Consider the following 26249-nt stretch of genomic DNA (forward strand, 5'->3'; position numbering starts at 1 on the left):
GCATGTGTGTTTCTTGTCCTTGTAAATTTAAAGAAATTTTAAGGATTAATTTTGTTGTTATTTTATATCATTTTTGTTCAATAATTATAAATATATTGATATATAATCCACACATCATTTAATTAACCCATCTAAAATGTACAATTCAATCATTTTAGTACAGTCACAGAGTCGTGCACCCATCCTCATAATCAATTTTTAAACTTTTTCATCACCCTAAAAAGAAACACCAAATCCATTAATAGTCACTTCCAATTTCCTCCCAAATTCCCTTCTCCAGCCCTAGACAACCCTTAATGTACTCTCTGGCTTTATAGATTTGTCTATCCTGGCCATTTCATGTAAACAGAATCATACAATATATGGTCTTTTGTGACTGTCTTTTTTCATTTAGCATGATGTTTACAAGGTTCATCCATGTTGTGACATGAACCAGCACTTCATCTCTTTTTACTGCCAAGTAATAATCCACTGTATGGATATATCACATTGCATTTATCCCGTCAAGGGTGCAGCCTTGGCCATGTGCACAATCACATTGGATGGCAGTGATTACAGCAGGGCTGTCTCTTTCTCTAATCTTTCTGTTAAGTTGTCGGCCTCATTTGATATCACACCCAGATATTAGGCCCCAGTAGTTGCCTGCTGATTGCCCTATTGTTTTTGACAATCCCCTAAGGTATAAGTTGCTCCAGAGTCTAAGGTTGGTTCTGACCCCAGCAGGGCTCTTCTTAGATATTCTTTCCCTGGTTCTATAAATCGAGCTGGCCTTCCATTTAGCTTATTGCCCTAATGGAGCTACAAGCCTCCTTTTAATTGTTTATCACCAAAATCTCCACTGTTTTTGATAACACTCTTAGGCTTGAACTTCCTCATGCTCTGTTTTAAATGAATCCATCTTTGTGGGGAGAGCTTTAGAGGTTTCTGTTCTTATGGACTGTCTCTCCCCTTAGGTAAAATCTTTGAGCTACTCTTCTAGGCACTGGACAGGGACAGTAGCCTCTGGTCATCTCAGCATACTTTCCTGGCTATGTAACCTCCACCCTCTAAGCAAGCTGGGGTAAGGGCAATCAAGGCCCCACTACTCTTGCCTGCCACAACTGGGATAGACTGTCCACTTTGTGAATGGGGGCAGGGTGGCTGAAGGAAGCCCATACGATCTTGGCTGCACTCCTCAAGAATTTAGTCTCTGCAATGTAGAGGAGATTGGAAATGCTGGTGGCCTGTCCCTTTTGATGAGATACCTTATCCCTTGGTTGGAATCTGAGCAGAGAGGGAGCCAATCCTCTTGGCTACAACCATCCAGAGTGGAGCTTCTGTGCAAGTGAGTTGGGGGGGGGTTATGGTAAGGGAGTAAGCCATGGCTGAAGTGCCACAGAGTCTGTCCATTCTTGCCGAGTTTTAGTAGATTATTTTTTGGAATAAATATTTCTTCATCCACTGCATGCTCCTAGGACATTTTGTAAATACTTGGAATGGTGGTGGGGGGGGGGGTATCTTCAGGCTTTTTTTGTTGTGTGGCTTTTGCCTTGCTTTTGCTTTTTTACAATTTTCAACAGTTCTGCTTTTTTGGCTGGGGATTGGTTCTGTGGAGTTCCTCACATTGCTATAATGAGAAGAACCTCTAGAATTATTTTTTAAAAGACCGTGCCAAAGAAAATTCTTGGTTTGATCACATACTCCCAGCTTCAGTTTCCCTATTGTAAATAAGAATAATAATCCACACTGCACTGCCTAGGGCATGGTAGCCCTGAATAACTCTTAATTTCTTCTTTCCCTCTTCTTATCTCACTGTTGGGACTTAAAGAAGTTCTCCTTGAATAAAGATGCCCAGCCAATAACATGTCGTTATGCTTTCAGAATTTTAAGGCTTCAAGAAATTATTTTAAGCAAAGTGAGGAATATATTTAAACGCTATAAAAGAGTGATCTTCAGACCCGAACAGTGTTCTCTTAGAGGTTTGACTCGTGAGGAAATACTTTAACAAAACCTCAAGCAAACAGCATGACTCAGGGTCTCTTTTTCCTTTCTCCCTCTCCCTACACACTTCCCCTACCTACCCTACCCTCTCCCAACTCAGTTCCCCCCCTGCATTATAACCTCTTGCCAACACATGAGAATTATTGAATAGAAACTGAAGGACTGAATAACTAAAAGAATAAAATCTGGGCCGTCTGTATGAAGATTTGTAAAGCAGTTAATAACCAGTATTCTCTCCGAGCTGTGTTTTTATACAGCAGTCTGAACCTTGAAATAATGCCCACCACAAACACACACACACTCTCTCCTCTCCCTCTTCCTCTTCCTCTTGCTATCTCTCTGTTATATATTTATTCAGAAATGAAAATGTCAAGAAAGTCATTTTCAATGTCATTCATATAGTCATTCTTTCAGTTAACAAAGGTGATTTAATGCCTAGGATGTGTGTGGCACTCTGCCAGGCACTTGGTCCCTGGCTTGCATCTTCAGAGATGAGACAGGATTTGAGGAGCTGGCCCATCAGCGTATGCTTTTCCAAGACAAAACGTAATTGTCATCTTTGCTCAAATTCTATGCAGCTTATTCACCTACTCGTAACTTAAAATGATCAGGAGGAACATTGGGGATGTGATCCTAGGAGGAGCTGTAATTGAGACTTACCTTTAACTCCACCTTGTAACAGCTTTAGAGCTGACCAGGGACAAATAGCATCTTGTTTTCAGCTTCTCATACAGGCTAATGCTGAGCAACAAGAATCTATTAAAATGGATTCCTATAGGGATGCAAACTCTTAGATCTTCTTCAAAGATCTAGAACCAGTTAGTATTAAATTACAGTCAAGTACAATGCAGTCCACCCAGGGTGGTTATTCCAAAAAAAAGGATGAGGATCAGGAACAAAAATCTAGACCTGAAAATTCTATTTAAAAGCAAAGCTATCTTCTTTTTAATAAAGAATGCAGAGACTTGGGTGGGGTTTAAACAATACAATTTTAACATCTAAAAATAGAAGGATTTTATGTAGTTTGGATTGTGAAATTACATTATTTTGTTTAGCGGGTGCATACTGAATCCTTACTATGTGCAATATTAGCAAGGCATATTCCCTTGTACACAAATAACTGTCATATAAGGTCAAAAATATGTGTTATAATAAAGGGTCTAAAAATGTTATTTAAGACAGAGAAGAAAGAGATTAATTCCTGCTAGGGAGGATTAGAAAAGGTTTTATAAAGGAAATGGCATCTGATCCAAAGTCAACAAATGGGCAGAAATATGGGGACATAATAAAATGAAACAAAGCACAGGACAGGCTGCCTTTAGAGACCAGCAAGTAATCACACATGGCTGGAGCATTGTGGAAGGGGAAATAAAGTGAGATGATTTGCAGTCAACCATGAAGACCCCAAAATGTCACCAATAGAGTTGGGAATTTATTTTGAAGCCAATAGAAAACCACAGAAGGGTTTTGAAACAGAGCAGAGTAATCAAAACTGTGTCTTAGAGAAATTATCCTGACACCATGTATAAAACAGATTTTTTTTAAAATATCAGAGGTAGGAAAAGCAACACAGAAACCATTTTTGCATTAGGCTAGGTGGACCTGAACTAAGGAAGCAAAATCAAAGTAGGTAGCAGTTCCTTAGACATAAAACAGGAAATAGAATCAGGGGAACGGTGACGCTGTATTGAAGGGTGACTAGAACTCGGGGGTTGGTGTCAGCAGTGAAAGAGAGGTCCAAGACGTTTTGAGATTAATGTCTGTGTGCCAGGGAGGCTGATGATGTCCTTACAAAGGGAAAAGAAAGAGAAACAGAGAAAGATGAGGTTTGGGGGTAAAAGAAAATCAATGTCTCATTTATTCAATAGGTATTTATTGGGCACTTGCTATGTGTCAGGCACTATTTTGGCGGGATGAGAGAATCATATTTAATTTTTAAAGCACTTTATGTGGAAGAGACCCTGTTCCCAATCTGTGTGACTCCAAAGGCAGAGCTAGAGCCAGTGAGCAGGAGGAAGGTAGAAAGTCAAATATCTTTTTAATAAATGGAGGCTTCTTGATAAGTAGAAATAGCTCTGTTAACAGGCAGTATTCTAGCAGAAGTTAGATGTTCTTCCAGGAACATTGGAACAAGGGACTCCTACATTAGGAGGGAGGTTAGACTAAACCTTTCTGCAAGTTTTCTCCCAACTTAAGAGTGTATTCTTTCTGATGATCTAGTCTTGTGGATTCTATTATTAATCTGTGGTTTCTCCCAATTATTAAATGACTCAGTCTTTCCTGCCATTCAGTAAAACTCACACATTTACATCTGTTATTCTTGAATTATTTTTAGTTAGAGCTCCTCTTTATTAAAAACTCTACCAAGTTAATGTTACCTTTACAGCTAATTTAGAATGGTAACCCTGGTAGATGGGGTTATAAATATCAGAGGGAAAAGGATTTCTTGTGCCTAATAATATTTTCGTTTGGAAGAAGCACTACAAACAAGAAATAAATTATCCTGACTTCAAGACTGCTAAGCAGTTCCTGTCTTTTGCAGTAATTCAAACAGGAAAAAAATATCTCACAGAGGTTTATTTTGATACAGCATGGTAAATAAAAAGAATAATTCTTCTCCAAATACTGTAAAGCTTTAGATCAGAAACATTTATCCATGCTGCATTTTAAAAGAAGAAGAAAGGAAAGGAAAGAAAGGAAAAGGCAAAAGAGAACCTGTAGTGAGCTCTGTTATAAGCTGTAGTTCAAGCTTTGCATTTCCTGGTGTCTTTGGAAACGTGAAATTCCACCACAAATAGCTCTGTAACGTATAACCAGTATGAAGATTCAATTCAGATTTAAGCTCTTTGGTTTGCTTTTGAATCTTGCTATTTTCTGCATTTGTTTTGACTGCTCTCATCATTCAAGATTGACGCTTGGATGGGTGTGTAGGAGGAAGCAGCAGCAGCAGGCTTACAGCTTGCAGACAAAAAAAAAAAAAAATTCTGCCTTATCTGATGGCTATTATTGAAAATGCGAGGTGTAGCCTGGGCTGGGTAATGAAGGGGAGAGCCAGCGAGGGGGAGCAAGGAGCATGGAGCTGCATACTGATGAGTGTAGGAGTACTTGATACAAAGAATTCTGGCTGCCGGCCGTGCATTGCTCACTGTGGAGTACTCCAACAATCACATAGAACGCAGACCAGCCTAAGCTGACAGCTTGATATGCCTTCTTCTGCTGCCCGGTTTTGGGGGCTGTATGACGTACTGGTCGGTAGTAAAGATTAATATGTAAGAAATGTGGAGCTAGGATCAAGTCATACTCCACAGCCTGCCTGGCAAACTATGTTTTACTTCTGACTTTGCTCTCTCGCTGAGAACGTTAATCTGTCAAGCTGGCGGGCTCCTTTGATAGCAACTTTCCCAGGAGCATGATGTGGCAATGCCACCTCTCAGCCCAGGACTACCGCTATTACCCTGTGGACGGCTACTCCCTGCTCAAACGCTTCCCTCTTCATCCTCTTACAGGACCCAGATGCCCTGTCCAAACAGTGGGACAATGGTTGGAAAGCATTGGGCTACCTCAGTACGAGAACCACCTGATGGCTAATGGATTTGACAATGTGCAGTTTATGGTAAGACGCTCTCTGTGTCAACGGAGCTGCCTTTTGTCTGTCTTTGCTTCTTATGTGTCTTATATGGCTCAGGAGCAGCCTGATTTGCACCAAAATCGGTCAGTTTTATATATGTAACTGCATCGGGAAACTGGATGCCCTTAGGACTGAACTTACTGTGTACATAGAAACACTTGCTGAAAAATGAGATCTGTGTGCATCCATATACATGTGTGTTATATGAATGAACCAGGGAGAGTACTATTTATAGGCAGTGAAAGAAGATTAACATTTCTATTCGCCCTGTCATCCTGTGTGTGATTTATTTTATAAATTTGTAATCTTAGAATACCCAGTTAGATTATATTACTCTTTGGCTAATTCTAGATTTCTAAAGCATGTTAGGTCACTTGAACATCAGCATTTAATGAATAATTAGATAATTTGTTATGTTTACGGTGTGAAGATCATTTTTTTCCTGATATTTGTTCAATAAGCACTTTAAATCGTGTGGACAACCTGCAGTTCATTAGCGAACTGCTTCAGATGGTCAATTATGTAGCACATTCACTGACTTACAAATGCTGATTGAAGAGCAATGAAGTATTATTTATTACTTTAGGAGGAAAACAAACATGTTGGTCAATTACCTGTCGATATTTACAAAGAGAGGTTGATGGACTCAGGTACCTTCATGTACTTCTGAATCCAGGTCTACATGCAGTCTAAACCTGGTGTGTGCAAACTTCCCACCATGTTGCATACAGGTGAGGAAGGAGGATGGGGAGGTGTGCAGGCCAACAATCCAGCTTTCTAATCATTTCCACACCTCCCCCAGTGCTTATCAGTTCCCCTTGTTAAGCTACGTCACAGCCCTTATTACCTTTCCTTGCTTTTAAAGTCCTATCACACATATCAGTGATCCCTACATTTAGAGAGACCTACACAACATAGGCATGTAGCACACAAATGGTTTATAGAAGTAATTAATAGTTGTTGCTAAATAAAATGCTGGGGTTGACACCTACAGCTTGCTAAGAACTATACCAGAACTGATAATAAAATACTGAGAGCTAGTCAGCTCTTTCTATTTCCATTTGAGATTATTTTTGTCCAAGCTTGATTTGACTATTGTAGATTTGAAAAATATTAAAATTGTTACACTCTTACTTATTCTCCAAACCTGTGTATACCCATGGGCTTTTTAAAAAATGACATAAATGAAGTAAGACATATGAGCTCTAAGTAATTGTATACACAGACTCTTTTATGAATGTTTTGCTGTTTTGCTTTGTTTTATAGTGAGATATATAGCTACTGATATTTTTCTTATGTTTATTAAGTACTGTCACTGGTTAGATAGACAAGATATTGTGGGTACTGAAATAGGAAAAAAGTGAAAGTTCTTCAGTTACTATGATAGTCTTGGGACACTGGGCAGATTTAGGACAGACTTGGACACTAAACAGATAGCACTAAGAATTAGAGGAACTATCAAACAGAATGAAAGTCTTTTCATCATTATTTATGTTACTGCATATTTTGATAGGTCTTTTCTTTTCCCCTTTCTCTTGAAATAGGGCTTTCTCATTCCCACCCCACAAACCATTCCCCAAGTTTATCTGGTTCCACTAGAAATTAGGTCTTTGGATTGCCTCGATCATTTGCCACTCTGAAAGACAAATTCAGCTTAATTTTCCTCTGAATGTTAAACTCTTATGAGCAAATATACTTCCTTTTTGAAAGCCTCAAACTGAAAGGTTAATCAAACAGGTTTCAAATGAGCATTTGGGGAGAAATTGTAAAAAACATTCATGAATGAATTATGTATAAGCACTACCAAATGTACCTGGAAGGCAAAAATCCTGGACATAGGTGACAAAACCAAGGTCCAATCACAGATTACTGTCTTCATTTGTTTAATTCCCAAGCATTATCTATAATCTTGCAGAAAATAAGAAAACATTATTAATTCAGATGACCCAATCAAATACTTCATAAGACAGAATGATTTAAAAAAAAACAACTTTGGGGAGGAGGGAAGGGAGGATTCGGTAAAGGGACACAAAAATCAACTGCGTTGTATATTGATAAAATTAAATTAAATTTTTTTAAAAAAGAAACACAAGGTGAAATCCAAAAAAAATTTTTTTATTGAAACATATTTATTGTACATATTTATGGGGTACAGAATTGTAAAACATTTTTATTTTATTTATTTATTTTTATTTTATCAATATACAGTGTAGTTGATTTTCAGACACAAAAATTCTTTCTGAGTTTCAGTGGACTACGGAGTTGAAAGTCATTGTGACACTTTAGAGTCAGACTTTGGTTCAAATTCTTTGGTTCAAATTCCTTCCTCTTTCTTTCTTTCTTTCTTTCTTTCTTTCTCTCTTTCTTTGGCAACTGGCCAGTACAGAGATCAAACTCTGAACCTTGGAGTTATCAGCACCATGCTCTAACCAACCGAGCTAAATGAGCCAGCCTCAAATTCTGTTTTAAAAAAATTTTGTTTAATTAATTTATTTTTTAATTGACATGTGTTGATTGTACATATTTATGGGGTACAGAGATATATTTCAATACATGTATACAATATGTGATGACCCAATCAGGGTAATTAGCATATTCATCACTGCTAAAATTTATCATTTCTTTGTAATGAGAGCATTTGAGCTCCTCTCTTCTAGCCATTTGAGAACATACAATAAATTATTGTTAATTAAATATGCCTAACATTACTGTAGACCACTAGAACTTATTTTTCCTATCTAGCTGTATTTTTGTGTCCACTAACCAGCCTTCCCCAGCTTCTAGTAACCACAATTCTACTCTACTTCTAAAAGCTCAAATTCTAATTCTGCCTCATAAGCTGTGATTTTTGATACTATTTAATGTCTCAGCCAAAATGTCTCATCTATGAAAGTGATAGTAAAACCTATCCCAAACCTTTTGGAGGAAAACATGAGTTAATAAATATAAGGCCACTAGCATAATCCTTTATACCAATAATATTAATAAAATGCAATAGTAACAACAAAAAAACAACTTTGAAATATCATTTAGAGGAGGCAATTAATTATGAAAATGAATCAAATCATAAAATGGTGTCATCAAGTGCTTTACATGCTATTATACATCATTTATTTACTATTTGTATTGTAAAAGATGAATTTCTACTTTTATAAAAATTGTTTATCGATCTCCATAATCTGACTTATTTAATTATAGACTTAGTTAAAGTCACTAATATGATTGGCCCACTTTAAGAAACAGATTTCATTAATGTGGTGAAAAACCTGTTAGACCCGCTTAGTCTCCACTCAGTATCATATTCTAGCTTTTGTTTTTCTTGAAGCACATTCTGACCTGCATTTATTCATCCTGTTGCCTAAGCAACAAGCACCACACTCCTATTAACTATGATGCAGTGCAGGTCTTATTAGCTTTTTAGAACTAGACAGTAGACATCAAGAGGATATAATTAATGTTGGTTGAAACATCATCATATATCCATCCATAGATATACTTTATTTAGGAACCATTATCAGGAGTTAATTTTTTATTTAATCAATATTCCATTAATGAATGTGAGTTTAAAGGGTGCATATAAGTAACTTTCAAAGTAATGCGTTTATTGAAAGCTTTCAAAAATGTTTTGCTCGATCTATTCTACTTACTCTCACACATAAACACAATATATGGATGATTTATCTACATGCTATGATTAACTTTAAGAAAGATTACTTACACCAATTCCTAGACATGGTTATAAAAGAAGGACCTCCATTTGTTTTTAAATATATCAATTATTGCTCTCCTTAGGGCTCTTAATATTTTTCCTTGATTTTATAAATGTGCAATTTTTTTTTTCCATTTCTTAAAGTCAAAATTTCAAACTTCTTCTGTATTTCATTCTGGTTTGCTGAATAGTCATGCACACAGTTTAAACCCTTCAGCATTCTTAAAAATATTAAAATAAATAGAAATTGGTACAAAGAATAGCTATAAAAGTACATTATTTCAACTAAAACTTCAGGAAAGTCACACCTGTGTTGAAAGCAAAAGACCCTTCATGTTCTACTCTACCTGTTCGTCCTACCCTACCTGTTCGTCCCCTCTGAAGTCCTAAGTCATCACCTCCCTCCTGCTTGGGCATGTCCACTGCTGCTCACTAGCCTCTGGCAATGCTGCTGTGGTTTTCTAACATCTCATTCATTTCCCTCAAATTTGCAACATATAGAATGTGTCTGTTTGAACATTACTCTTTTTCCACCAAGGAGTTTAGGTATGAAGTGATTACTATACAAAATGCACATGCTTATCTATTTCCTTACTATGTTTTTTTCTACCATCATCTTTCTTATTCCAAGCCTGATGACTGTCTCCTTAACTTTAAGTCGTAAACTGTCTATTCTTGTCTTGATAACTTTGCTTATCTGTACTCTCTCACTGGTCCTCCTGGACTGCTATTTATTTTCCTTCCCCACTGTCTTTTATCCTCAAGGATCTAACTCAATTTCTGCCTTATTTACATAGCTTTCCTTAATGACCCCAGTCTCTAGTAGCCTCTCTTCTCTCACGTAGTGGTTACTATAAAAAATTACATTTGTCATACCATTATTCTCTCTCCAGAATTAGAAGTCAAATTTTCACTTGTTACATATCTTGTCTCCCCAACTACACTGGAAGTACCTCAAGTCCAAGTTCTGTGTATTCAATTTCCTTGACTTTCTCACAATTCCTAGTGTGATGCTGCGTACATAGAAATTGGCCTGTAAAAACCAAATCCATAACAGATTGTTGCAGGAGGACCTCCAGTCTCATTTTTAAACTGGAAGCCTTGTTTTGCCAATGGGAACATGTAGCATTAGTACTCTTCACTTATTCATGAAACAAACACTCTTTAAACATTTGCTAGGTGCCAGGGAAAAACACTGTTTAAACGTTTGCTGAGTACTAGGGATAACAGCGAACAAGACATGATCTTACCCTCAAGCAGGATGCACTATTGCCCTCAGATCTGTCATATTTATTTTCAAGCACATCACACACACGTTTCACACTATATCACATACACATACACACATACACACTGTATCATAGGGATCTTGCCACTTGTCCTTCCATATAATCACCATTGTTTAGCGTATGTACTTACTAGCAACTGTTTTTCCAGCAACAAATTGAGGTAGATAACGAAAAAGGTAAAATCTATTATAACATAAAGTAGAGGAAGATAAAGATACTGATAACATCAAAACACTAGCAGGTTATTGTAGATTTACAGTCCAAAGACTGTATTAAGAAGTTTATTTTAGTTGGAGGAGGACTGACTCATAGCCTCACCATGATAACTAGCTGAAAGTTACATTTTTAAACTCTAATCAAAAAGGGGAAAGAATGAAGTTGTACCAACTCTTTTTTTTGTTGTTGTTGTTTTGCATTTCCTGTTTTTCTAGCAATTGCCATCTAGGTTGACCTGGGTTGCTTTGGCCATTATTAAAATGTTAAAAATTTAGCCTTTATAGAGTAAGAAATAAAAATAATACTGATTTTTGTACACTTGGGTGGGTAGCATTTGAAAAGGACTTGCTGAAGATCAATGTGAGCAGTGCCTATTGGACACTGAAGTGGAGCCACAGAGCTCTTGGAAGTCATCCATTTGAACAAAAGATTGAGCAAAATTGAGCTTATAAGTATTCAAAATGGTTTTTTCCCATTTCTTTGGTGCATTTTATATGCTAATGGACTTTTACATAACTTTTCTGTAGTAGGAGCACCATTTGCAGTTAGTCTGATAAAATGACCTTTTAAGTTACTTAGTAGCATATCATGATCCAAGTAAGAAATTAAGCTTGGGAAGTAGAAAAATAATTTGTCCCCAAAGGGTAAGATTAATCATCCCCACAATGATTTCTTGTTTAAATATTGTTTAGGAAAATTTTATGAAGTTACTAAGATTTAAAGGTACAAGAGAAAAATACCTGCCACACTCCCTACGCCTTCCTGTTTCTGAAATAGGCTAGGCTCTGAGTTGAGTGGGTGGCTTTATATTGAAAGTACAGCTATAATTTTCTAAACTCATTTAGGCTGGTAGTTACAAACCCAATTCCACAAAAAAAGAAAAAGAAAAAAGAAAGAAAGAAAAGGAAAAAAAAAACATTTTTCAACTACTGGCATTTAAAATCTGTTGGTATCTAAAAGGCAAAGCCAAAAGAAGTCATTCTTTATCTGGACAGCAGCTTAATTACAAATATAAGGGCAATAGTCTCATAAAGATGTAAAAGAGAACTAAAATAAGACTTCTCATTTTCACTGTCTTGTTTTTCTAGGATTCAGTTTACTCATCTGTAAAATCAATCTAATGAGGGATCTAGAAGAAATGTTCTTTGGGTTGTTATTTAATATTTTGAGCTCTTCAAAGATGCAAGATATAATATTGGTGCTAGCAGAGCTATTAATTGTTCTTATATATCCCATGAGCCTTGGAACGATACTGATTATTTGTGCAGCAGAAAGTCCCAAATCAGGGCATGTGCAGGGATGACCATCTTGGAAGAATGACTTTCAGAAGAAAACATTAGTCACGATTCTAATCTGGTGATAGCAAAGAGCCTTTTCTGCCATCTGGAAGTTACTCTGATTAAGTTTTAAGCATTAAAATATGCTGCTCCGTTTTCTAATAACACAGTAATATAACTCCCATTACTAACTAACGCTCACATGAATAGGCCTTTAGTCATGCAGCATATTTTCACAATTTGATCTCCAGCATTGCTTCAAATGACCAGATATTTGGGATGAGGAATTTATCTCATGACTCAGAAAACTGCTGAATTACAGACTAATTTCAGGAAATCCAGCCACAATCATATTTCTTTTCTTCTTTAAAGGGACAAATCTCTCAAACAAGTGCTCAATGGCAATGACCTTCATTTTCTCACTTTCAGTCATCTCCTTAACCCCTATAATCCAGCCTGCTTCCCAGTTCTTCTGCTAAAATTGTTCTCTTTTAAGTCAGCTGCTTTTGAGTGATCTGCTTCTTGCCAAATCCCCACCCCCTCTTTTCCTCACTTCATTTCTCTTTGCTCTCTTTACTGTATCTGATTTTCCCTGTGCACTCTTGATGGTTATTCACCTCCCATTTGGGTTCCATGACATTACACTGCCCTTTCCAATCCCTCCTAATCCTCCTCATGCCTCTAAATGAGGGTGGCACTCCACCCTTCCACCCCTTAGGGAGATCATTAGTTCTCACAGATCCACATCTGTTCTCTGTGCATCACCTCTTTCCACCTGGTTTCCAGGGCTGTCCAGCTACTCAGTAAACATTTTCATGTACGTGTATGCATGCAAACTATTTAGCACAGACCTGGCATAGAATAAATGTCCAAGAAATGTTAACTATTACTGAAGCCAGAGTGATCTTTCTAAAGCACACATTTGCTTTAGTACTACTCTGCTTAAAATTCTTCAAAGGTTCTCAATTACCTATGGGAGATTGTAAGATATTTCCAAGATCCTTAACATGATTTTTGTATTTAGGATTCTTTATGTCCTTGCCCCAACTTATTTTTCTGCCTCATCTCTTAACATTTTCTCTCTTTGCAGTGGAGAACTACATATTTTTCTTTCATTGCCTGGGTTTTGCTCATGCTACTCTCTCTGCCAAGAACGATCTTCCTTTCCCTCCTAACTCCTTTTTATCTTTTAACTCTTAGCCTAGTTGTCACTTCTTTTAGCTGTCAATACTTTTCTGACTCCCCAAGTATGGATTGGGGACCCTTCTTCTGTATCATCCTTTCATAAAACTTATCTTACTGGTTACTTATTTACCTGCCCATTTACCTGCACCCCCTCTGCCATACAGAAACACTAGAACAGTGGCAGTTGGTGAACTTTTTCTATAAAGAGCTAGATGGTAAATATTTTAGGCTTTGCAAGCCACACAGTCTCTATTGCAACTATTCAACTCTGTTGTTGTACCATGAAAGCAACCACAGAGTATGTAAATGAATGGAAGCAGCTATGTTCCAATAAAGCTTTATTTATAAAAACGGGCAGATTTGGTCAATGGGCCATCATTTGCTGACTCTGCTCTTGATTTTGAACTCCTCAGGAGTTAGAAATATGCTTTGGTCCTCTGTATCTCCAGGTACAGCACATGGTTTACACATGTAGACACAGGAAATATTTAATGAAAGGAGGAAGAGGAAAGCAAAAGGAGGAAGGGTAGGGAATAAAGAAAGAGGGCAGAGAAAGGGAGTGAGGGGATAAGGCAGGTGGCTGCATGAGGATTCCTGAAGTCCTGTTTGAAGAGAACCCAAACAGCTGTGGATATTCAGAGCAAGATCCAGCCTTCAGGAGTCTCACAAGAGCTAGGGAGGGTGGTTTTGCTTTAACCACACAGACTGGACTATATTTTTGGCAAGGCAACTACCCAGGCTTAGGAGCTAGAAAAACACAGCTGCAAAGGAAGCCTGTTGTTCCCTCTGTTTGGAATTCCTTTCTTTTCCTTCTTCACCTAATTTTGTATCATTGCTCATGAATCGGCTTAAGCATCACTTCCACCTGGCAGTATTCCCTAATACCATCCTGTCATCTGGCTGGCAGAATTGCCCCTTCTCTGTGCACCCTTGGCTCCCTGTTCTTAGCCCTGTGCTAATCCTTATTATACAGCATCGCAATTATTTTATCTATTTAGATGTCTACTTCCCACCCTAGAAAAGTAGTTCCTTAAGGACAGAGATTGGGTCTTATTTATCTCTGTATTGCTAACGCCTAGCACAGTGCCTTACATATAGTAGCTTCTTAATAAATATTAATTAAATGAAATTTAAAGTTCTATACAGTTTCACATAAATTATTCCATGTAATTTTCACCTAAATCTATCAATAAGTATTAGTATCACCATATTATAAATGAAGAGAATGAGATTCATCAATGTTAAAAAAAATGCCAACAGAGCCTAGATTTCAAAACCAAACTTCTTTGACCTAAAAGTCCCTGCTCAATTCAGTAAAACCATACAGTTTCATCATTCCTCCCTTCAGTTATTAGCAAATGTTTCCTGAGCCACTGCTTACTGCAAACACTGAAAGGACACTGGCCTTGCCCTAAAAGCACTTATTTCTTTTTACCTTTCTACCTCTTTCCCACTTCTTCTTAAGGCCAGAACCCTCACTGCCAAGCAAACATACATCTTCACTTGTGTTCATCGTTTCCCTCCCTCCTAACATAGCCTATCTCCTCTAGATTGCCTAAACAGGAAAGACCCATTTCCCAAGGCCCTGGTCCCTCTGCCTGCTCCGTGGAGCCTTCCCCCTACTGATCTGGGCCTTGCTCACCAATCCACCTTCATCCTCCACTCATCTTGAGCTCTGGCCATGTCGGATCACTTATAGTCCTACAGCTGAGTCATACCTGCTCACAAGTCCATGCTTTGCACACACTGCATCTTACGCACTGTTCTCTGCCCAGAACACTCCCTTCTTGCACTCATTCTTACTTCAGATGCCTGGCTTAGAGGCGCCTTGCTGGGGAGCCTTAAACAGATCCCTTGGTATTGCTCAACTCTCCCTACTGGCCTCCCTTGGCACCCTGTACACATCTCTGTGGGAGCAGGCTTCTCACACAGGGCTGAACTATCTGCTTCTTTACCTAACTCCTTCCCCTGAGGGAAAGAACAGTGCCCTGTTCAGTGTTATTTTCCCAGCCACCAGCACATAGTAGGTCCTTTTATTTGTTGGCTAGGGCCGCTATAACAAAGTACCACCAACTGGGTGGCTTACACAGTAGAAATTTATCGTCCCACAGTTCTGGAGGCTGGAAGTCTGAGATCAAGGTGTCAGCAGGGTTGGCTCCTCTGAGGGCTCCAAGGGAAGAATCTATTCTGGGCCTCTCTCCTTGGCTTACAGATGGCCATCTTCTCCCTGTGTTTTCACATTTTCTTTCTTCTGTGCACATCTGTGCCTAAATTTCCTGTTCTTATAAGAATACCAGTCATATTGGATTAGGGCCCACCCTAATCACCTCATCTTAACTTATTACCCCTGTAAAGACCTATCTCCAAGTAAAGTAACATTCTAAGGCCCTGGGGATTAGGACTTCAACATATAAATTTGAATACATGTGCATGTATATCCTTTGTTTATTATCCATCATGTTGCCAAGCACAATCCGTAATGATCACTTAATAAATTCTTTCTTTACTCAATTAAATTCAACCTAATTGAGGCTTACATAAGAGTTTAAATGTCTGAAGAATCTGATGCTACTCTTTCATCATGATAAATGCAATCTTTCTGATAACTTATAGTTTTTCGTGCATGGGTAATCACACACAAGGTCACTCTGCTAGTTAATATGAGAACCAGCAAAGCCAGAACCAAGAACGTCCTACCTTTCTAACCCTACGTGCTTTTCATTTTATCTTGCAGCCTCTGCTGGCCCCTAAATAAATCACATTTACCAGAAATATTCATTTTTTTGGCATCCTTACTGTTGATAATGATCCAATAGAAGAGCCCCAAGGAAGTAGATACTTAGCAAGTTTATGTTTCACAGAAAGGAAAGAAAATATAACCAATTTAATGATATAACTATTATTTATAAAAACTTGTTAGATACTTTTTACATACATTATCTTTACCTATCCCACAAATGTTACAAAGTATGTAGTATTATTCCAGTTTTATAAGTGAAAAAACTTAGTTATAGGAGACTAAATGTCTGGTCCAAAGCAGACAAGATTCAAACCCAGGTCAATCTGAGTCCAAAGGAAAAGGTTGTTGAATAAGAGTATTAAGAGTTGCTGGGACAACATATTTTTGTGAGCTGAGAAAAGTGTGGGTTTTAGACAAACAAAAGTGGCATAAACATTCCTTGCTCCTGGGGGGCTGCTGGCTCAGAGGAGTACCAAGAAGAGAGGTGAGAGAGAAGAAAAAATTTGCCTCAAGTAGAGATTATACAGTTCAGGCTAAGGAAAGCTTTTCACCAGACACAGGGTTATAAAAACACAGTTGAACCTCCAGGTCAAGTTTGTCCTCAGACTATGAGACTTTCTGAGTGGGAGTCATTTCATGCATACAGGAGACACTGCATCAAACAGTAGCAGTGTTCATGGAAAACATGATTTGTCCTTCTGTATAATCCATTGAAAGGTGTAATGAGTTGTCGTTATGAATGGCTACAAATTTTTATCCACAAGAAAACTTAGGCTAGTGAGACACAGAAACAGCATTTTACAGATCATTGTATGCACCTTCCCAACTTCATCGCAGACTACCTAAGCTAGTCTGTGTGTACCATGCACATCACAGACATTGGGAACTATTATTTGTTTAACAGCATGTGATCTAAAATAGGTACTGTGAAGCAAGAGCACTTATGACTCTACTTATGAATATGGACGCTTATTAGGAGGAGAGAAAAATAAAATGAATAATTAATATAGGTCTCCGAATATCAAGTCATTGATTTCTGCTCCTCAGGCCCACAGAATTAAATTTCAGATTGTTGTACTTTTACCTTCTCTTGGACTATGCAAAGATGATTAGGATTCATACCCAAAGCATTGTGGAACAGCTTGGCTTTATAAGCCAATGTCTACTTAGATGGCTGGCAACAAGAATGAGGTTTGTACTTCCAGAGTTTTGAAGGAGATCTTGAAATTCATGGTCTAGAAACTAAAGTATCTCAAGTCTATTTGATAGGAGTTATATTATAAATTCTCTCATCAGAAAAGAGTAATCTTGTAAAGGGCAAGCTGAACATTTAGCATTCACCAGGCCTATGTAATGACATAGCCCATCTGGTTATCTGCTAGCCCAGAACTAGCGAACAGGAACATTCAGGCTGGCAAACATCTACTCCAGAAATCCCTCACTCTTTCAAAAGGAAGTAAGCAAAAGATCATTCATACCAATTCAATCCTTTAAGAACTGCTGAATGAATAACAATAAAGTTCTTTTTTTGGTGGGTGGCAGGTGGAATGGGGTGGAGGGTTTGTTATATAGTCAAAAAATGCTATCAGTTGACTTCCTGGTAAGTAATTATGATAGAGTGGAAGGAAAAATACCATATTAAATTCTTATTAGAATTTATAGTTTTTAAAACTCTTACATATATAAAATCTAAATTAATCTGGGAGACGAAAGTAGATTCTATTTTTAGTTCTAGCATAAATGGTGTGACATTAGGTAAGTCTTCTTCTCTATAATCCCTAAGCAAGCTCAGATATAACATTTTTTTTTCTCAAAACTCTCCCTCAATTCTCCATCTGCTCAGGACACTACCACTTACTTTTCTTCCCTTCATAACCAAGCTTCTCAAAAGAAAAGCCTGCACTCGCCGCCTTGCCCTTCAGCTCAATACAGCCAGGCCTTAGCACCAGGAGCCTCTGTTACCATCCTGAAATTATTTGCAAATGGTGACTAATGAACTCCTAATTGGCAAATACTATGCACTCTTGACAGACCTTATTTATCTGATCTTTCTGTGGTCTTTGATTCTGTTGACCAACTCTCTTCCTCCTTGGCTTCTATAACATTGGCATCTCCTACCCCTTTCTCTGTCTTCTTTTTAGCACTCCCTGCTTCTGTCTGTACCCTAAGTTTTAACCCCTTCTTTTCTCACTCCATACATTCACGTTAGGTGACTTCACCCATATTCAACAATAGCAAAGTTTTCTATCTCCTATGTATTCCACTGACCCATCAAACTCAAACTGTCTAAGTGGAATGATCTCCCCCCACCTGCCCAAACTTGCTCCGTGGTAAGATGATCAGTTGGGTAGAATGCTGATGAGAGATCAAATGAGATGAGATCAGAGAGGTAGCCACTGGATTTAGCAACACAGAGACCACTGGAGAACTTGACAAGGGCACAGTCCGTGAAAGAAGAGCTATGGAAACCATATTGCATTGGATGGAGCAAGGAGTAGAGCAGACAACTGTTAAAAGGAGTTTTTCTGACAGTGGGAGCACAGAAATAAGCTAGTGGCTGACGGGTAATTTGGGGGTCAAAGGGAGGATTTTTTTTTTAAACAGGAGAAACTGGAGTTATGTTTGGCTATTGAAAGGAGTGATCAGAAACAAAGAGAGGTATTGATATTGGAGAAGAAAGAGGGATTTATTGAATGAATAAAGGTGAGAGGAGTTGGGATGCAGAACAAAGTGGAGAGATTGGTCTTTAATGGGGATATTTCTATTTACAACAGAAGGGAAGACAGTGAGGGTGGGTACCATAATGATTTGTATATAAGGTGCTGAGAATATGGAGAAAGGTTTTCTTTGGTGGTTTCCATTTTCTAGTGTATTGTGAGAAAAGGATGTGGAAGATTTAAGGATAGAGAACATATTAGAAAGTCATTTTAGAAAGTGGGAAGGTGAATTTAATGGGAAAGTGGATTAGGATTACAGGGCAATGTGAGGGCTCATTTGAAATTTGTAATCCTTGCTCAACAGGAATCAGAAAGACAATTGCACTTTAAGGCACAGAATGGTTTTCACAGTCTGGCTTCTTCACCTACTTTGTAGGAGGTTGTGGGTCAGTCACTTAAACTTTGTGAGCATCAGTTTCCTGTGTACGAATGGGAGATAGTACCATCTAGTTCACAAGGTAGTGGTAAGAACTAGATTTAGGCTAGCTGTGTGCTTTCAGTAAGCAATGCATCATGATGATGACAAGAGTGCCCGTCCTGTTTAGCTGGCAAACCACTTTAGAATTACTGATCAGCCAGTGCAGGAGTGCAGTTGTACACAGAAACTGCCACAAGGTTTCATTGCTTTTGCCACCCTAATACAGTGCACACAAGGAAAAAGCTTACGTGAATATTCTAGTAACACTAAAATATCCACAACCCACCTCTCTCTCAGTGACCTTATGTCAAATAACTCTACAGGGTGTTAGAAAATCACGTCACCTTAATTCTCTCTTATTCACAGGAGACCTTGATTAATCGACTGCATCTCTACTCTGAGGACTGAGCCATTCAGGCTGAGTGGCCATACAGTAGCACATGCCATTGGCACAGTACCGTAGGATTTCATGGGACTACGTTGCATTTGGTGCTTTCCTTAAGAAACGCACTCATGGACACCCACTCATTATAAAATGTTCCCTTAACTATAGTTGATCAATTTTGATAATTTTTTATGAGAATATTTGAATATTCAAATGTCTAGTAGCTTTGTCCTCAAGGACAACTAACCTGAACTTGCATTCAGACTTTGAAGTATACTAACAAATATGCCTCAGCACTTTAACATAATATCCTTTTACATGTGTGGATAAGCTAAAGTAGAAAGTAGATAAGCCTTTTGTGAAGCTTTGTTCTCAGGAAAATCTTTCTGAATGGATTCCTAGGAGATTTATCTATTTGTTCCTAATAGAACATCTATATAGTACCTACTGTACTCATCTAACTGTGCTAATTGTGGTAGCGACTACAGAGAAGCATCATACAGGATCTGCTTAAAGATCCTACAGTACTCAGGGAGCTAAGACTAGCATATTTAGCTAAATATCAATACACATTCAAGACGTAATAAAGGTCAACAGTGTTTTCACAGCATAGAATGTAACTATGGGAGAAATGAGTGTTACAGATCTATGACTGATTACAACTGAGAGGAAGATTTTTTATGAGGTGAAGTGATCAGGGAATACTCTCTGGAGGAAGTAGGCTTGAGTAGGATTTGTGTAAACAGTGAGAAGTAGGGTGAATGATAGAAGATTAAATGGAATCATGAATAAAGGTGGTGAGATGTCAAAATGCATGTAGTGTCTGAGAGCAGAAAAGCTACTGATCTGGCAACAATCCTAGGGATCATGTAATGCCTCTGAATGAAAGTGTTACCTACCTAAGAAACTGCAGTTCAGACACGACACGTGCACCATGTGGAAAGACAGCTTATGACCCATTGCTGTGCCCAGATAGGCTCCCCCAGATGGCAGCATACACGTGCACATCACACATCCAACAGCAGAGGATGAGCATGGAAGCAAACATCTGTCTGAGACTGATTAACCATCTATTTGTAGATAACGCTGAAGAAAATGAAGCTGCTTGAGTTACATTAGGTTTTTCTCAAATGCGCCCATCTTCCTGAAGGCTAGTATACTGCCTCAAAGCTAACAGCAATTCTTTTTTAAATAGTTTCATATCATCTGGAATATCCTTCTATCCTCTAAAATTAAATTTATTCACCTGTTGGAGCCTCTACTTCTTCAAAGATATTTACTGTTTACAGTTACCAATAGCTAAAGCAATCATCCTCACTTTCATCTTGGAACCAAGACCACTGCCAGAAACACCTATCAACTTCGTTATTAATAAAACTCAGCTTATCTGAAATGTTCCAAGAATTCAAATGAAGAAACATTTGCTTAATTGCCACTTTCACGTACCAGATGTTATGCTAGGACTCCTAAATGCAAAAATTGATCATCATAATGTTGATGGCAATAATAATAATAATAAACACTTTTATTGTGATTTTATTCCAGGCACCACGTTCTAAGTGTTTTACATATATTAACTATTTTAATTATTTTAGAACGACAATACCCAGTCACTCCTCTTGCTAAGCTAGAGAAACAAACATGAAACAAACAAATTGCCTCAGCACTGTAACTGGTTGGAACTATAATTGAGTGACTCAGGCAAAACTCCATAGAAGAGGTAATATTTACACTAACTCTTGATAGATTGGAAAAATTCACAGGCTGACAAGGGCCAAGACACAGAGCGTTTTAGGCAAATGGAACAGCATGTAATTAGCGTGGAGGCACACAAGAGAGCATGGTACATAGGGGACTATCCAGTAGTTGGGTCCAGTCGGTGTGCAATAATGAAAGGAGGCAATACATAAGTCAAAAGAAATTGACAGGGACCAGATGGGGGAAGAATCCATTTTTATTATACTCCAACCTGGATCTCCACAGTCCTCTCTGTGTAACTGAGAACAGATATATGTGTTCATTTCTGTCTTTTGATGTATGTGAATCTCTGCTTTCCTTTCCCCCCAACACCCTCAACCTCTTTTAGCTTGAAGTACCTTGAAGAAAGGACATCACGGGGTCTTCTCCTCTCTTCTACCTTTACAGAACCTCGCAGCGAGTGCTCAATGTTAGTTGATAATCGTCACCCCGTGGTTGTCGGTGATTATCTGCGCTGCCTGACAAGGCTGAAAGTCCAGAGGTGGTAATTACGTTGGCATCAGTGGTGACTTCTGGTGTCAGAGATCCTCTTAAAAAGCTCCTTATTGATACTAATTCAGAAGACTGTTCTCTAGCGCAGAGAAAACAGCGCACTTTACAAAGCTGTAATCAGAGCTTACCATTTCAATAGCAGTCTTCAGAGCCAAAGTCTAGAAGCTAAAAATTAAGGCTCCTCTCCTTCCTGTTAACCCACAACGAAGACAATGACAGGGCTAAATAGGGTCCTTCCTCCCTTGTGTCCTCCAGAGCACTCTTGGAAAGGAGAACGAGGAAGGGCTTGGCAAGCGCATGAGTAGATGCCCATGACTAGTTAATTATTTGATTTGTAACCTCACTCTCTTCCAAAAAGGTGGTTTACATAGACACAGGAGCAATATGAGGGACAATTTAAATAACTACACTGTAGCAGGTAGGACTGACAGAAAAGAGCACACTTTTTTTAAAATTTCAAAGCAATACATATATAATTTTTAAAAATCAAAAAAATGTGCAAATAAAACTTAAATGAATACAACTTCCTGCATTCTTGTCCCTGCTCCCAGCCCCACTCTAAGGAAGCAAATAACTTAAGTATTTCCGTACTTAGTCCGTTTGGTACTTATCTCCATACCATATGCGTATACCTTAGTTCTTGCTTTCTCAATTTTACATATTATTTACTGACATGCTCATATGACAGATGAGGATTAACCCCATTTATACTATCACCTCTTCTCTCTCCTAAATGCCTCTATTCGCAATATAGTTGCAGACTGAATCTTAGCCCACAAACTCGGGTGCTATGAAATACCACTTTTTTGTTTTAAATCAACTTAGTTTTGACTCCACGGCAGAGCCAGTGTGAAATTCCACTGCCATCAGTATTGGCCTCTCCTATTGTCACCCTGTAATACTAGAGACCCGGGTGTTGCCATGCACACAGGGAAACCTGTACTCTGTGGTGGTCCCTGCCAAAGTCTTCATCGTCCAGTTGCAGTGGCATTCATGGGATGTAGGAATCCTTATCAAAGATGACAACCCCATACCTGGGCCCCTGTTGAGGCTGGACATCAAGGATGAGGACAGCCACACACCATTCACACAGTTACCTAAGCTAGAAAAACATGACAGTTATCCAAGAACTTGCCTTTTATTTACTTTTAATATTTGTTTGATTTTTCCTGTCATTTCCGATTACTTTCCCTTTTTCTTGCATTTTATACCTTTATTTTATCTTTAAGGTTACTGCAGTTTCCATCATACTATATGTTTTTTTGATATACTTTTTTCCAGGGATCCCTCCCCTGGAACAAGTCCCAGGCTGGACTTGTTCTCTGAGACTGTCACACATTCGTCCTTCTGGGACTCCCTTCATTGCACTCCTGAATTGAATCCACTGTTTCTCAAAGGTTTTCCTCTCTTGTTATTCGATTTCTCATATGGCTGCAGCAAATACTCAAATAACTTTAAAAAATAGCTGAGAAATATTTGACAGCCAAATTTCTAAGGCCTTGTGAATCTAAAAATGTCTATATTCTTCCCCCATAGCCAATTAATATGTGGTTTAGAATGTTTTTCCAGGCTGAATCTGCTTTTTCTCAGAGCTTTGATGGTGTTGCTTTCTTGTCTTATAGTATTTTGTGTGGTTGATAAGAAACCTGAGGGTGATACCTTTATAGGTGACCTTTTTCCCCTGCTGGAAATTTCAGGCTCTTCTCTTTATCCTTGGTGTCCTGGTATATCACTAAGCTGTAACTAAGTAGGTGTCTTTTTCATCCTGTTTCACACTTGTTAGGTGCTTTAAATATAAAGATACATTCTGGGAAACTCGCTTCCATTGTTTCTTTGATCATTTCTTTCCTTTAATTTTCTGTGTTGCCTATTTTGTGAACTCCTGCTAGCCAGATATTGGACTTAGTTAGTCACTCATTACTCAATGGCTCTTATCCTTTCACTCACATTTAGCATCTTTTTTTAACTTCTATTTTATACTCTAAGAGATTGCTTTCAATCTTTAAGTTGATTGTTTCTTTAAATTTTGATAATATTCCTAATTTCCCAAAGCTCTTTTTTCTTCTCAATTCCTTTCTCATGGCTCGCTTTTCCTTTTCCTTATATGTAACATTGTTTTGAACCTATTGGGGATACCAGATAGAGGTTAGTTGTTTTTAATTTCGAAATTCTTGGAATTGTCTCGAGTGAGTTTTTCTGTTAGGCTTTGTTTTTAACTCAATCTTTCTCGGACATACTACAGGCTATATCCTCCGATGACTGGTAGTTTGTGGTTTTCTATTCATATTCAGGAAGAGGCCATGGAAAAGCTAACTGGAAGCTCTGTGTACGTAAGCACATTTTTAAAAATTATTTTCAGGCTTCATGTTGTAGTGAGCAGGGTGTCCCTATAATGATCAGGGTGTTCCAAACACGCCCACCCTAGCTGCTAGAAGTCTCCCCAGAGAGGCTTTTGAAAATGTCTTTGGAGAGTATCTGCATTTCCTTTTTGACCTAAGGAGGGAGGGTAAATGCCTGACTAGTACACGTGTGTGTGCGTGTGTGTGTGTGTGTGTGTGAGAGAGAGAGAGAGAGACAGAGAGAGAGACAGACAGACAGACAGAGAGAGAGAGAGGAGAGAGAAAGAGAGAGAGAGACAGACAGACAGACAGACAGACAGACAGACAGACAGACAGAGACTGAGGGGTAGGAAGGCAGCTGTTCATTCGCAGATCTTCAAATTCGTCCTCTGACCTGCTTCTCAATCTCTCCCTCCACCCTATCTTTACTCTCTCAGACTGAGCCTCTGAGGTCCCAGTGGGCATCTTGGGCTCCTTTTTGATTCAGGACCTTCTGCAATCACCCCAGCCTGCAGCTCTCTCTATCTCAGTGCATCAGTCAATGTTTTTCCAGGCTCTTTCTAACTTTTGGAAACTTACTGAAATCTCTCACACCCACATAGCTTTTCTCCAATTTTCTTCATTGTTGCGAGATCATGATATTCCTTTTCCAGCCTTTTACTGGGATCTAAGAGGGGAAAAAAAGATAAACCAGTGGGCTCAGAATACATCTTAAAATAGAAACCAGGGGTATAGTCACACATTCCTTCCTTATTCACTAAGTGAAACAAAGCAAGGAAAAAACAGTTGTCTATAAAAAGCTGTAGGAATATCATGAAACCTCAGTTCCTAAAAGAGCCCAGATGTTTCTTCCATTTCTAGGCATAGATTCTGCCTAGATTCAAATCCCGGCTCTGGCACTTATGAGCTATATTACCTTGGGTCGATTATTTAATGTTTCTGTGCTTCAGTTTCCATGTGTGGCTTGGTAACAACTTCAAAGTAATTCCACTGGGTTCGGGGGAGGTTTATATGAGTTCATCCATGTAAAGCACTTGGAACAGCAAGTTCAGGCATTAGCTGTCATCGTTGCTACTGTTGTCCCAAGTTCAGGACCAGGAGGCATGGAGAAGCAGAATTCTGCAGTAGTCTGACATCCTTCTAAGATAGCAAAGACACATCCTGGAGTAAATAGGATTCTAGGCATCTCCAGTTGGGCCACAACTTTTGTTTTTCTTGCCTTGGAGTCCTGAAGAAAGTGATAACACAGACATTCATTCAAAAATTGTTGATGGGCCACTATTACCACGACTGTGGACACAGACTGTTGTTTTTTGCAGCAACCTCTTGAACTAAAGAGAGAGAGAAGAAATGAGAGGTTATGAGGCCAACAGTGCTGTGGCTGTACAGGAGAGAAAATGATGAGTAAATATCACAGAAGGCTTCTTTAAGAGCACAGATGGAGAGGTATTTGAAGGAAAGGGATGGTCCCCATTTGCAGGATGAAAGGTCTAGCACCAAATATTGCTATAGCACCACGTACACCTTATCCTGATACCACATCCTTAAGAGATATGGGAAATTGAAATAAATACCAAAAGAAAGCATACAACAAGGCACAGTCTTTCCTGAATTTTAAGTTAAATTTCCAGCTCCAAGCCCATTTGAAATACCATTCCTCTACCTCAAACAATGATAAAAAGAAATAGCTCCCTTACCTGCTGTGAGTGGCCACTTCATACACTTTATTTTACTTGATCCTCACACAACCTTTTGAGGGAGATATTAATAACTCCGTTTTAATAGATGATCCAACAGAGGAGCAAACTAAGGCTGGTGAAGATAAGAAACACATGGCTAATAACTAGAGGTGCCCGTTTACAAGCCCAGGTCCATTATCATTACTTTTGTTTTCCACATAAGTATATTATTATTATTATTAATCTCTAAACCTCCCCCTTTTTTACATTGATTTATTGATTTCCACTGCTCACCTATTCCCAGTTTTATACCTCACATGGCTCCTCAATCAACCCCATACATAGAATTCTCCATTACTTTTTATGACTTTCCTATTTCTTCCTTCTGGCTCATCTTTCTAATCAAAGTGATTTCGATTGCCAATACACCCTCCCCC

The 26249-nt window shown here is 38.5% G+C and overlaps 1 protein-coding gene across 15 annotated transcripts in view; it reads left to right on the forward strand.

Annotated features, from left to right (window-relative positions):
* The window catches only part of ANKS1B (ankyrin repeat and sterile alpha motif domain containing 1B), a 1093604-nt gene that overhangs the window by 704931 nt on the left and 362424 nt on the right, over positions 1–26249 (forward strand). For 9 of the 15 annotated variants that reach the window (XM_063076116.1, XM_063076120.1, XM_063076121.1 and 6 more), the window contains exon 1: positions 5390–5593. In XM_063076116.1, coding sequence (XP_062932186.1) covers positions 5390–5593 — 204 coding nt within the window. Of the gene's footprint in view, positions 1–5389; positions 5594–26249 lie in introns of those variants that run through there. The other 6 variants (XM_063076110.1, XM_063076111.1, XM_063076113.1 and 3 more) reach the window with 1 other exon arrangement.

This window comes from Cynocephalus volans, chromosome 12 (assembly GCF_027409185.1).
Source record: "Cynocephalus volans isolate mCynVol1 chromosome 12, mCynVol1.pri, whole genome shotgun sequence".
NCBI lineage: Eukaryota > Metazoa > Chordata > Mammalia > Dermoptera > Cynocephalidae > Cynocephalus > Cynocephalus volans.